Source organism: Mustela erminea, chromosome 6 (assembly GCF_009829155.1).
Source record: "Mustela erminea isolate mMusErm1 chromosome 6, mMusErm1.Pri, whole genome shotgun sequence".
NCBI classification, from domain to species: domain Eukaryota; kingdom Metazoa; phylum Chordata; class Mammalia; order Carnivora; family Mustelidae; genus Mustela; species Mustela erminea.
Genome location: NC_045619.1, coordinates 15,305,876 through 15,318,160, shown reverse-complemented (window position 1 = coordinate 15,318,160; position 12,285 = coordinate 15,305,876). Strand labels below are relative to the sequence as shown.

At 49.0% G+C, this 12,285-nt stretch overlaps 1 protein-coding gene across 6 annotated transcripts in view; it reads left to right on the top strand.

Annotated features, from left to right (window-relative positions):
* Positions 1 to 10,299, top strand: part of RFX4 (regulatory factor X4) — a 157,773-nt gene extending 147,474 nt beyond the window's left edge. For all 6 annotated transcript variants that reach the window (XM_032346506.1, XM_032346509.1, XM_032346508.1 and 3 more), the window contains 2 exons: positions 176 to 314; positions 8,701 to 10,299. In XM_032346506.1, the coding sequence (XP_032202397.1) occupies positions 176 to 314; positions 8,701 to 8,973 (412 nt within the window). In that variant the 3' untranslated portion in view covers positions 8,974 to 10,299. The remainder of the gene's footprint in view (positions 1 to 175; positions 315 to 8,700) is intronic.
* The last annotated feature ends 1,986 nt before the right edge of the window (positions 10,300 to 12,285 follow it).

The window sequence follows — 12,285 nt, the reverse complement described above, 5'->3', positions numbered from 1 at the left end:
TTTAAACCCACAACAGGGTGGCGATGGTAAGAACCAAAAAGAAGGAGAAAAATGGAAAAGAAGAAAGAAGACCAAAAAGGAAAGAAAAAAAGATGAGGTTGATTTTTGGAGGCATGAAAGTGATCCGCCATCCCCGCCCTGACTCCCACTCTTCACTGTGTTTCCTGCGTTTCAGATACACGGGAAGCTACAACTATGGGAGCTACGGCAGCCAGCACCCTCCCCCCATGCAGAGCCAGTACCCGGCCCTCCCCCACGACACGGCCATCTCTGGCCCGCTGCACTACGCCCCTTACCACAGGAGCTCCGCACAGGTGAGTCCACGGTCCTGCTTGCTGGCCCGCCCAGGCCTCGAGTCCCTTGGTGGCAGGTCTAGTCAATTTCACACAGTTAATAGGTACCTTCTGTATACCACGTGTGTCTGTCACCAAGGAGAGGGGAGGATCCTTTCCTCAGGGTCACGTCCACCTTTTGGTGGCTGCCCACTGAAGTGGGTGCTCGGCCACTGTTCAGGCTCCACTCCCTCTTGCCACGTGGGTGCACACCACCTGTCTTTGGTTCCGTCCTCTCTAATCCCAGGATCCAGTCAGCCACTGTGTCTGCTGCCCTGTCTCAGGCAGCCGCCCACACACGGGATCTCTGTCAGCCATCTTGCTGGTGTCGGCCCTCGAGTCCTGTCAGGACGGTCACCTGGCAGCATTCTAACTGGTCTCTGGGTCTCATGTCTGTTCCTTTCCAGTCTGATCCACACACACAACCTCACCAGAAGAATGTTCCTGAAATGAACCCTATATCAGATTGTTCTCAAGCCACACACTTCCTTTGGCTCTTCACTTGTCTAACAAACCAAACCAACCCTCTGTGGCCTGTGGTGAATGGAACTTGTGGTTGCACCTCTAACGCCAGTGTTGGGCCCTCTGCTTGTCTCAGACACTTCCTGTTGCTCTGGCTTCAAAGGCAGCTGGTCTCCAGGTCTATTCAATTCTATATCCTCAACAGCTCTGCACCCCGCACTGTCCTTGCCTCAGCTCGGGGCTAAGCTAAATGGTGACAAAATCCTCCCACCAGTCTCTGTGTCACTGAACCTGCCCCTCTCTGGCCCATCCTCTAGACTGCAGCTGGAGGAGTCTTGTGGAAAAAATCCGACGGGCCGTTAACACTCTCCCTCTTTTCACGTCTTCGCATTCAGAGTCACATTCAGTTCTCTTGTCTCTTATGACATGTTACTTTACGACGTGTCTTGGCATGTCTTAAGACTTGTTACCATCAGGCTTTTGCCTGCCTCTGTGGCTGACCAGCCACCCCACTCCATTTCCTCCAGCCATGCCAACCCCTGTGCGGTTCACAGATGCTCCTCTCCCAGGGTAGGACTTTCTTTCCCCAGACTTGTGCGTGTTGTTCAGGAGCCGCACTTGTCTCTGTGGCGCCTTCTGACACCAGCCCTTCCTTCCTCCAGGACCTTATGAGGTCCCACTGCTCTAGACTCACACAGCGCCTCACGCCCTGTTATCATCACTGACTTCTCTGACTCCTGCAGGAGACCCCAGAGCAACTCGAAGGCCAAAAAGTAAGTCTGGTGTCCTTGGGTCACAAACCCTGGCACCTGTCGAGAGCCACAGCTACCTCTGACTGAACACTTGTCATAGGCTAGGCACCATCCTGAGCACTTTACACATCGTCACGGTAATGTGTGCAGAACCTCCTGCCTGAGGATCTGAACCCAGGCAGTATGACCCCGTGTGTCCAAGCTCCTACACGTGGCCCTCTGCCCCCTCTCCTGTGCCAGCATTCACTAAGAGTTTCTGGAACCAGTGAGACAGGAAGTGAGGCATCACAAGCAACGGGAGTGCAGAGGACCCTCACTCCATGCTGTGGGGGGACGGGCAGCCAGGCAGGCAGGATGGAGCGCGGCTCGAGGCGGGGAGTACTCAGGATAAACTGAAAAGGGGCCCAGTCTAGGCAGGGAGCTCTGCTGCGGAGCGCTTGTGGGAGTCTAGAAGAGAGATGGCAGGACCCGAGCGAGGGCGGAGGCCAGGATTGCATCAGCTGCCAGCCCGAGGACCAGCCTCGGAGGGGAGGCACTGAGGAGCCTGTATCCACAATACACGGGCGCTCGGGGCAAACAGGCCTCTGTTTTGATTTCCATCTGCAGTACCAAGGGAAGCCCCAGTATAATCCCCAAACAAGCCAAGAAGTTGATTCCACTAAACCATCACCTGGGGCATTCATTATAGGTCTCCCAACTGCGTCACGCAGAGAAGCCGGTTCCTGAGGTCCTGCTTCCCTCGGGAGCAGAGTCTGTGCTCCTCACTGTGATCTGCAAAATGCCTCCGAGCTGCTCTGAGGCCAGCTCACATTGAACAGAAGCAGCTCACGTGGGCCTTCACTCACTCAGTCAGTCATTCATTCACTCCTCAAATGATTGTGGGATGCTTGCTGTGTGGCAAGCGGTCGCCAGTCCCTGATCAGACAGTGGAGAAAGGGACAGAAGCGCACCTGCCCTTGGAGAGCTCAGGCTCCAGTAGAAGACAGTCATCTAAGCCGCAGTGGCCATCACTGTCCTCCGTCTTTCCTCCCTCCCTTGTCTTTCCTCGTGAAATTTCAGGGATGATATCTTTAAAGCCATGGCCATAAAAAGAAACCAGGGTCTCCTAAAGGCCCATGTGGTCCCTGGTGATCAAAGATAGGTCTGCAGCTTCCACTTCTGTGGAAGCCACAGAAGTCCCCGAACGGAGCACTATCATTTAATAGCAGCTCTGAATCAAAGGACCAAGGACTAATTGAAAGCCCACGGAGGAGCCCTTTGAATCCAGACGAGGGGTGAGAGGTGACAGGGCCGGGCAGCACCATGCCCTCCGCCCCTCTGACAAGGCCTTTTGACAACCTCTGACCCCCACCACACACTCACATTCTGTGCTTGAAGGGTTATGCCTTAGCCTCCATTTGTTAAGTGGGGTGAGAAGTTAATTATATCACCTCTCTACCCGAGTTGATTGGGGGTGTGTGTGGCCAGTACAACACAAAGAATCCTTTGTTTTTTCATTAACATTTATGCATCAAGTCCTGTTGTAGACTCTTGCAAATACACACTCTCACTTAATTCTCATAGCAACCTGGGGAAGAAGGCATTTTTCTCCAGTTTCTAAAGATGAGGAGATGGCCTCATAAGGTAATTTGCCCCAGCTTATGCATCCAGTAAGCAGCAAAGCAGACTCAAATGCAAATTCTCCAGCTCTGAACCCCAAGCCTGGGGCCATGAACACTACCCCCAATGTGTTTTTGGAGGGTAGATGCGAATTCAAGAAGTTACTGCAACTATTCCCAGTCAGTTTCAAGGGACCAAAGAGAAGAATCCCCTACCCTAGACTCCCTCTTTCTTTCTTCCTGTGGTACTCTGGTTTAACGTTGAGCATAGAGGGGAAAACCCACTGCAGGGCTGATTAGTGCCTAAGAACTGAATATCACACTTCATTATATCAGACTCACTGGGGAAAAGATCAGTCTGAACTGGAGAAAAACCACAATTCTAGAACACGGTTAAGGAACGCAGGTGGCCATCAGCACTAGAGTAACTAAAACCAATCTCGGCAAATGAACGCCCGTCTTCAAGACGAATGCAGTGTGTCCGGGAACAATTCTAGAACACGGTTAAGGAACGCAGGTGGCCATCAGCACTAGAGTACCTAAAACCAATCTCGGCAAATGAATGCCCGTCTTCAAGATGAATGCAGTGTGTCCGGGAAGTGCCGCCATCTGGCGTCCCAGCTCCAGCAGGTGTATGCTTGGAATAATCAAAACCCACTTTTTTTTTTTTTTAAAGATTTTATTTCTTTATTTGACAGAGATCACAAGTAGGCAGAGAGGCAGGCAGAGAGAGAGAGAGGAGGAAGCAGGCTCCCCGCTGAACAGAGTGCCCGACGCAGGGCTCGATCCCAGGATCCCGGGATCAGGACCTGAGCTGAAGGCAGAGGCTTTAACCCACTGAGCCACCCAGGCGCCCCCCCCCCCATTTGGTTTTTGAACTGGAGTATGTGTATGCCCTTATCTGTAGTAGTTATTTGCACGACACATGCTTTCCTCTTGGGTAATAACAAACATAGACCTCCAGTCCTGCTTGAATTCTCCTAATTTCTGAATTAGTGAGTCCTGATGAAGGAGGTTTCACACTGTAAGGCTTGAACGATTTCAGAAAAACACCCTTCTTGCGACTATGCCATACTTGTTCACTTCCCACTAAGTGAACGAGGGATGGTCTCGGCTGCCTCTTCCCAGGTGCCCCATTCCCATGCCCGACCAAACAGGGAAAACCAACCAGACCAAATATGTGCCTGCAAAATATTTCTGAGCCTCATTCAACACACATTTGTGGAACTTCTACCCCCCTCAGCGGCCATGAATGTGCACGGGGCCCTGGAGCCCAAAAGCCATTTGATCAACTAGAAGCTAGAGGGCTAGAAATTCCCCTAGCGTAGACTAGAAAGCTGTGCATTATCCCTCATCCGCATGGCCAAGGCCAGGCCTTGGCAGCCAATCCTGCAGCTCTCACAGAATCTCCAGTGGCCCAGCCCTGCCCCGGGCCATTCTGCTTAGGGTGTTCCTGTCAAGGGGAGAAAAGGCAATCAGCCAGAGTAGTGGAAGATCTGTGACTACAGAGCCAGCTTCCTGGGTTCAAATCCCAGCTCTGCCTCTAATCAATTCCCTTATCTGAAAAATGGGGAGGATTGTAGTACATATTTCTTAGGGTTGTGAGGGTTAAGTGAGTTGATAAAGATTGGAACAGGGCCTGGCTCATGGATAACACTGTTTGTGTATATCGTCTTTCATGACACCAATTGTGTAATTAAAGAATATCTATTTCTCTCTACTAGCTCTACAGAGACAGGGACCACATCTTTTCTTCCTGGCTATTATATCCCCAAGGCTCAGAATAGATGTGGCTTTTAGCAGGTGTTCAGTTAAGTATCTGTCCATGAAACGAAATGAATGAATGGCTCCTCACTCTGATACTAAGTTGCTCTGTGACCTCAAGCAGATCGTTTCCCCTCTCTTGACCTCGGTTCCTGCATCTGTGGAAGGAGAGGTAGGACCAGATGGTCCTTCACTAAGGCTCTTCTATCATTAACGGATCATGATCCTATGATGCGAAGAATACTAGTAACAGCTAACACATTTTGAAAACTTACTGTGTGGGAGTTCTGAGTGTTTCATGTGTATTAACTCATTTAATCCAGACCCTAAAAGCTCGGCGGATGTGGCTTGTCTGGCCAAGATTTGTGGGGGAGGGGGAGCTACATCCTCTTCCAGAAGAGGCTAAGAGGAAGCCTGCCCAGGGGCAGGCCCACTGGCAGAACCTCGGTGCGGTGTGAGAGCCGCCTTTCATAGGAAAACAGTTTGTGCTTCTGACTAGGCCACCTTTCACCCCTTGCTCAAGGAGCAGCCCATTTGCAGAGGGTCAGGGATAAAGGGCTCATTCTTCCCTCTTCATGTGCAGGACCATCGAGTCAGCCTCGGGGTGGGGACTTGTTTCTCAAAATAGAACTTCCTAATGTGATTCCAAAGAGGCCCAGAATCCATCCCAGCTGGGATGGCCACCTGACAGAAAGTCGGACTCCTGATGCACGCGCACACGCACGCACATGTGCCCACAAGCCTCCCTGACACCCCTCTCTCACCGGGTGGGGACTGGGGACTTCTCCCCAGCTTAACATCAGTGACCACAGCGTGTGATTTAAGCCAGCAAGTGGTAACTTCCTGTTACGGGCCCTCAACAAAAAGTGCCTTTATTCTGGGCAGAGCTCTCTGGACCCCAGGGTTTGTGCCCAGCATGCTGGAGGACCCCGCACAAAACCGGATGTAAAGTGTGAAAGGTGAGGCGGGTGCCACAGGCCGGCCTCAGCCGCTCCCGCCAGACTGAATAGAAGCTTCATTGGTGGCTTTAATCACCAGGCTGAGGCAGCGGGCCCTTCAGCCTCTCATCTTTCAATGGTCTCTTCACCACGGGGAAAACGAGTCACTGACTCATTTGCAATTAGCTGACCTAACGGGACAGATTTTTCCATGCTGGATTCTGTGGTAACAGGATTTTATTGTCCCATTAGAGATATTTTGAGCCAGTCTCATTTCCAGGCAATTACGCTTTTGAGCTGTGACACCACCCCTGGGCACAGCTGCATCTAGGGTCCTGGATTAGGCACAAAAGCCACACTCTCTTGGGTTCTGTGGGAAAGAGGCTCCACAAGTCCATATGGCGACATTTTACCTACACAGGCCAAGCCAAGGCAGGTTCTGTCTGAATGAGCAAGAGGAGGCCTGGTCAGAGGAGGCCCTCTGACCTCCTTAGAGGAGGGCACTTAGAGCAAGAGGGACAGAGACATTAAGGTATAATGGGGTGTGTTCCGAAACAGGCATGTCTTCCTCTCTCATGTGATTCAGTCATGGCCAGTTATGCCTAGTTTGTGCCACAGCGATGTGGGGGGACACGCTACCCGAGCCCCAGGTTTCCGTGCCAGCCTCACGTTAGCCGGCTGGTGGCTGTGGCTCTCATGTGCATACACGGCCTGGAGTATGGGATCCCTAAGCTGCTTTCTAGAGGTAACACCCTGGTGTTCGGTTGCCAGATAGCTGCTGGGATGCCCGGCATCCTTCTAGATATTGGGAATATGGTAGTGAACATGGCGAAGCCCAGCCAGGAGCTTATGAATAGAGAGCAGTGGAAAGAGACAGCTAACAAGCAGGATGGTAAGGGCGTGACCTGAGAGGCAGAGCGTGGAGCATTTAGCATCCTGAGATAGGATGTCCAGAAAAGTCTCTGAGGAGATGACGTTTGAGCTGAGATCTGAAGGAGGTTAAAAAGGCAGGCCATGCAAGGAGCCTGGGGCTAGGGCTGGAAACCAGTGTTCTAGGCGCGGGAACAGGTAGGACGAAATTCCCTGAGCGGGGAACCAGCCTGGCATGCCACAGGATGGGAGAGGGGGCCTCCGGGCCAGGGAGAGCCCCGTGAGCCAAGGTGACATGCATGTAGGGAGCTTACTTGGGAGACTATCAGGAGGGGGAAGCAATCTTTTGGGAAAAATGCAAGACTGTTTTGTAATAATATTAACATTACCTGTGTGATACCTGGGATCTTGTTTTCTTGGGCAAGGTCAAGTACCACTATGATCTCAGGCCTGAGGCTTCACCATGGCTGCCACACACACACAGGACCATGTAGATTCTCGTACTGGGCACATGGGTGCACTCAAGGGTTTCTGATCCGATTTGGGGATATGAAAGCCTTGGTATGCGTTCAGAGCCCTGGGTGCTTCTCCCTTGACTTCCCAGACCCCATCTCCACTCTTCTCCCTCTTTCTGACCTGTTCTTGGGCTGGGAAGTGGCTGCAGTTTCAATACAAGGAATGCTTTCCCATATAAAAAAAATCCAGGAGTTCTTACCAGGAGTTGGAGCTGTCTCTCTTGATGCCTGAGTAACTGTTTCTCTCTGCAGGCTTTGGGCCTAACAGCCTGCCCGTGCTTTCCTCAGGCTCCCACTCAAAGCAGCAGAATGGTTCCGTGTGGCCCCCTTGACTAAAGGGAGCAGCCACTGTTGTCAGAATCCCTTCTCAAGGCTGTCTAGGCTTCAGCCTGTCTGTCTCCCCCCTACCTAATCCCTCGGGGATCCACTCTCCAACTGTCAGGGAAGACAGATGGGGAGCAGAAGAAGTCCTACTTCCTCTCTCTCCCCTATTCGCTGCCTTTGCCTCCTTGTTGACTGGCTCCCATCCTTGCTGGGGTGGCCCTTCTGTAGCCCGGGGAGGAAGTCTGTGTGTGAACCTGCCGGCCTCTTGGAGCTCTCAAAGGGAGCCTGAAGCGCCACACGTTCCTCCCCTCTAAAAGGGGCTTATTTGCATAGCTGTCTTGGAAACAGAAAAGAATGTGGAAGAAGCACTTCTCTTATTCCCAGTTCTTTCTAGAGCTACTTCCCCTCTTCTGTCCTCCACAAAAGCACCCCTCCCATCCCCTCACCATTGGCTTATCTCGACTCCTTCCTCCACATTCACACCAAGCCCCACAATTCACCATTTCCTACTTTGTACCTCTTTCAGGACTTCAGTGAATGTGAACCAAAAAGAGAGATGTTCTCTAAATGATAGGCACTAATAACAACCTTTGAAGCTGTTGGCTTGCTTCCTCTTCAAAAGCCTGCTTTTAGGCTGCAGTTCATAATTGAATTCAACTGTAAAATGCTATTTTTAATAATGTCACTGTATTTTACTTGGTAGTACTGTTCTCTGGGGTTGATGAAATGAGACCTATCACATCTCCTAATGGTAAAATTCACAGCCATACCTCCATACATCCGTATCTGTTTGGACATGCTGTTACTTGTATACACACACACACACACACACACACACACACCCCTGTACTCCCAGTGGGGCTATTCCTTCTTTTGGATTTGACTTCCCCAAATATTCTAGATTCCAAGCACAGAATCCGCACTCTTACTTGAGTGAACACCAACTGTGGGTATGAAATCCTTTGCATTTCTCCTGTTGGTTCCTTAGAAGTTTCCATCTTTCAGAAGTTCACTGATTTCCTTCCTATCAACTTTCATCAATAGCATCTTAAGAAATTAACTTAAACTGTGAGCATGACCAATATTGTGTATTTGCAACTTGCAAGCTAAGTTTAACTTTGTGGAATTTCTTTCCCCTCAACAAGTACCCTTTCAATGGCCCTACTTCCCGGATGGAACCCTGTTTGATGAGCAGTACTCCCAGACTGCATCCCACCCCAGTCACCCCCCGATGGCCAGAGGTGCCCACAGCCAACACGTGCTACACAAGCCCGTCTGTGCATTCCACGAGGTATGGAAACTCTAGTGACATGTACACACCCCTGACCACGCGCAGGAATTCTGAGTACGAGCACATGCAACACTTTCCTGGCTTTGCTTACATCAACGGAGAGGCCTCCACAGGATGGGCTAAATGACTGCTATTGCAGGAATCCATATTTAATATTAATAATAATTATTAATAATAATAAACCCAACAACCCACCCCCAGAAGACTTTATCTCTATACATCATAACTCATGGACTACTCCTAGGTGTCCATTTCCCTAATGAACGTGAGTCTGGGATTCAGTGTGGAATGAATCAACTTTAGTTCAGAAACAGGACTCACTGAAAGTCCGTGAGATTGGGTTCCTGTAGCCAAGCCAGACTTGACTGTTTCTATAGAGCACTATTTTGGGCAGGCCAATCTGTGCCTTTTCCCTCTGTTCCATGACTTTGCTTTGTGTTGGCAAACACTCCCCATAAGCTACTTATTTTCCTGTTGACAAAAGTTCATTAGTCTTGATGGATACTAGAGACAGAGTCTGGTTTGTGTTCTTGGATGGGCACATAATTCACCAAGAACATTCACCTTGCCATCTGTCAGTCATCTTACTATACCACGAACAGCCCTCAGGTATGTTCTACGCATCCCTTCTTCCTGGTGGTGCCATCACTGCTTCCGGGAGCACCAGAGCAAAACGCTGGTGTCTGGAAAACTCTAGAGTCCCTGTTAGCACACCCATGTCTTTCACAGTACCTGCATTGTCTTGGAATGTAAGCACTGTCTAGAGGGAAGGAAGAGGCCTGTTCTGTATGCCTTAAGTTGATTGAGGTTTGTAGGGGACCGGGTCTTCTACATACAAGTATTTGTCCTAAGTTTGCACAATGGCTAGTGTCAGCAAAAGGCAGGAGAGGGGTTTTTAAAATTCTGTGAGAATGTGGGTTTATGGTATTGAGTATCACACTCAGCTCTGCTGTATTAACTTTGTGAAACCAGATGGACCAAACGTTCACTTACCAAGCACCAAGTGTGAAAACGACTTTCATGGTTCCTTCATAAGACCATAATAATTTCCGACACTTTGATAGAAAAAAAAAATTCAAAGCTGTGCCTTTGAGCCTATACTATACTGTGTATGTGTGGAAATAAGAAAATGTATTGTACTTTTGGAAAATTTTTTTCGTAGGCATTTTTCTGTCAGATTTGTAGCAATTTGTGAGGTTTGTTAGAGATTAACATAGGTTTTCTTTCTGTATTATAAAATGCACCAAGCAATTATGGTGGACCTATTACCCTATGGGTAAGAAATAAATGGAAATATGACATCGGATGTTTTAGCAGTTGTTCTGTAAATAAAATCTTTGATCACACCGCTCAGTGTGATAATCATGTCTACAGCTAAAATGGAAATAGTTTTATCTGTACAGTTGTGCAAGATATAAATGGTTTCACACTCAAATAAAAAGTATTGAAATGACCTCTTTCTTCATTTTCATTTTGCATTTGACATTTGACAATTTGTGTGCGCGTGTGTGTCAGAGAGAGAGAGAGAGAGAAATGAAGAGTAATACATAGCATTGTGAACACTTAGGTCGAAGCAGGCAAAATTAGGTGGCCTCATCTGATTGTGCTTATCCACTTCCCCCGTCATCTTGTCGTAAAACAATCACTACCGTTTGGATGGGCCGCACATCCAGTCCTTGAATGATTTAGCATCGATAGCCTAATGGAGGTTTGTAGGGGACCAATTCTACATACAAGGATTTGGCTTAGGTTTGCACGATGGCTAGCGTCAGCAAAGAGCAGGTCTTATAGGGAATATTATTCTTCAATACCAGCATCATGAAGAGGTCCCCTGGTACTTAGTTCATTATGCTTTAATGATCACTGGGTGCAAAGATATTATAAGCACAGGGCTTTAAATACTAATAAACTTCTGGGATAGAACAGTAACATTACTGAATACTTAATAAGTTTCAACAAATTCTTCTCCAGCTCTTCATTTTAACGCTAGGGCTGAGGAGTGAGGATACAGAGGCAAAATGACTATTTTGTCCAAACATTAAAGAGTAGGATCTATGAGAAATTGAGAGCCACAGATTTCCAGAAATGGCAGCAGTGACTATTTTAACTAAAAGGCAAGAGAATTTGACAACTCAATTTGCATGTTGAAAGATTTATTTTTAAAGCCAAGCTCTTACTTGCCATTACATAACATATTTATACCTAAAAATGATTTTAGGATTAAAATGATATATTTTACATAGCATCCCTTAAAAATATTTCCCTATGTTGTTCAACAAAAAGAAAGCAGATGTTGGATTTCACTCTCTGAAGGTAAATTAGTTTGATCTCTCGGCCACGATGTGTTAGTTGGCCCAGTCTGAGGAAAGCAGCACTGGGGGCGGGGGTGGGGGTGAAGAAGAAAAAATGTCAGATTTAGTCACCGTGTAACAGGAACCCAAGAAGAACCAGGCCTGTTGCTCTCTTACAATAGAAAGCTAGTGCTCCGTAAAGGAAAGGATGTAGTCAGTCTGACATTGGACTTACCAAGCACGAAAAAAATGAAGCATTTGCCAAATTTTCTGGCCAGGTAGCACATAACGAACAATACTTGTGTGCAAGTAATAGCCCCAAGGTCGTTAAATGGACAGATCTTGAGGCAGAGATCGTCTCAACCAACAAGGGCCCAATCCCAGAGAACAATGGTCATTGCATCGACTTTGCAGGGGAGAGAACGCATGCCTCCTCCTCACCGCAGAGCCGAGGATGGGGTTCAGCGCTGTAGGGAGACGGCAGCTTTCCATGAGGACAGGGGGTGGCTGGGCGTGCTCTCCAGAACGCAAGGAGCCCGCTCTTGGGAGTCGAGTGTACTGCCATGTTCCCAATTGTTCTAAACCTTCCAGTTCAGAACTGAGAAGGATCTGATTAGGAAAAGACAACAGCTGCTGTGAACTCGTGACTCAAATGCACCTTCTCTCCCCTCTGATGGTTCCTCGCCAGTGACCAGAATGGGAACGGGCAAGGTTGGCAGCTGGGAGTAGGGCCAGTCACTTGTCAGAGGAAGAACAGAGGAGTCTTGGCAATAAAGGGACACTCCCCTCCTTAGGACTCTTTTTGAAAAGGACTCTGCCAGCTTGAAACTGGCTGAAGTCATGAACGGCAGCCAGGACGGCTCACCCACGTTGCAGGCCTGTGGCGTCCTAGGCGTCCACCCTGCTGTGTCCCTTTGTCAGGCCTCTCGTGTGCCCCAGGTCTGGGAAGAAAGGGAATCTGTGGCCCTTCTGAGATTGCAACCCAGTCAGAGACCAATCAGAAATGTGTGCCATTGGGCAAGCCCAACCCGAATGGGGAGAGGGACTGAAATCTTGGAGAGAGATCTGAAAGGGAGTCTTGGCTTCACCACCACGTGACCTCGGAGGCATTACCTCCTCAGTGAGGACCTCAAGTGGGCAGGTTCTAG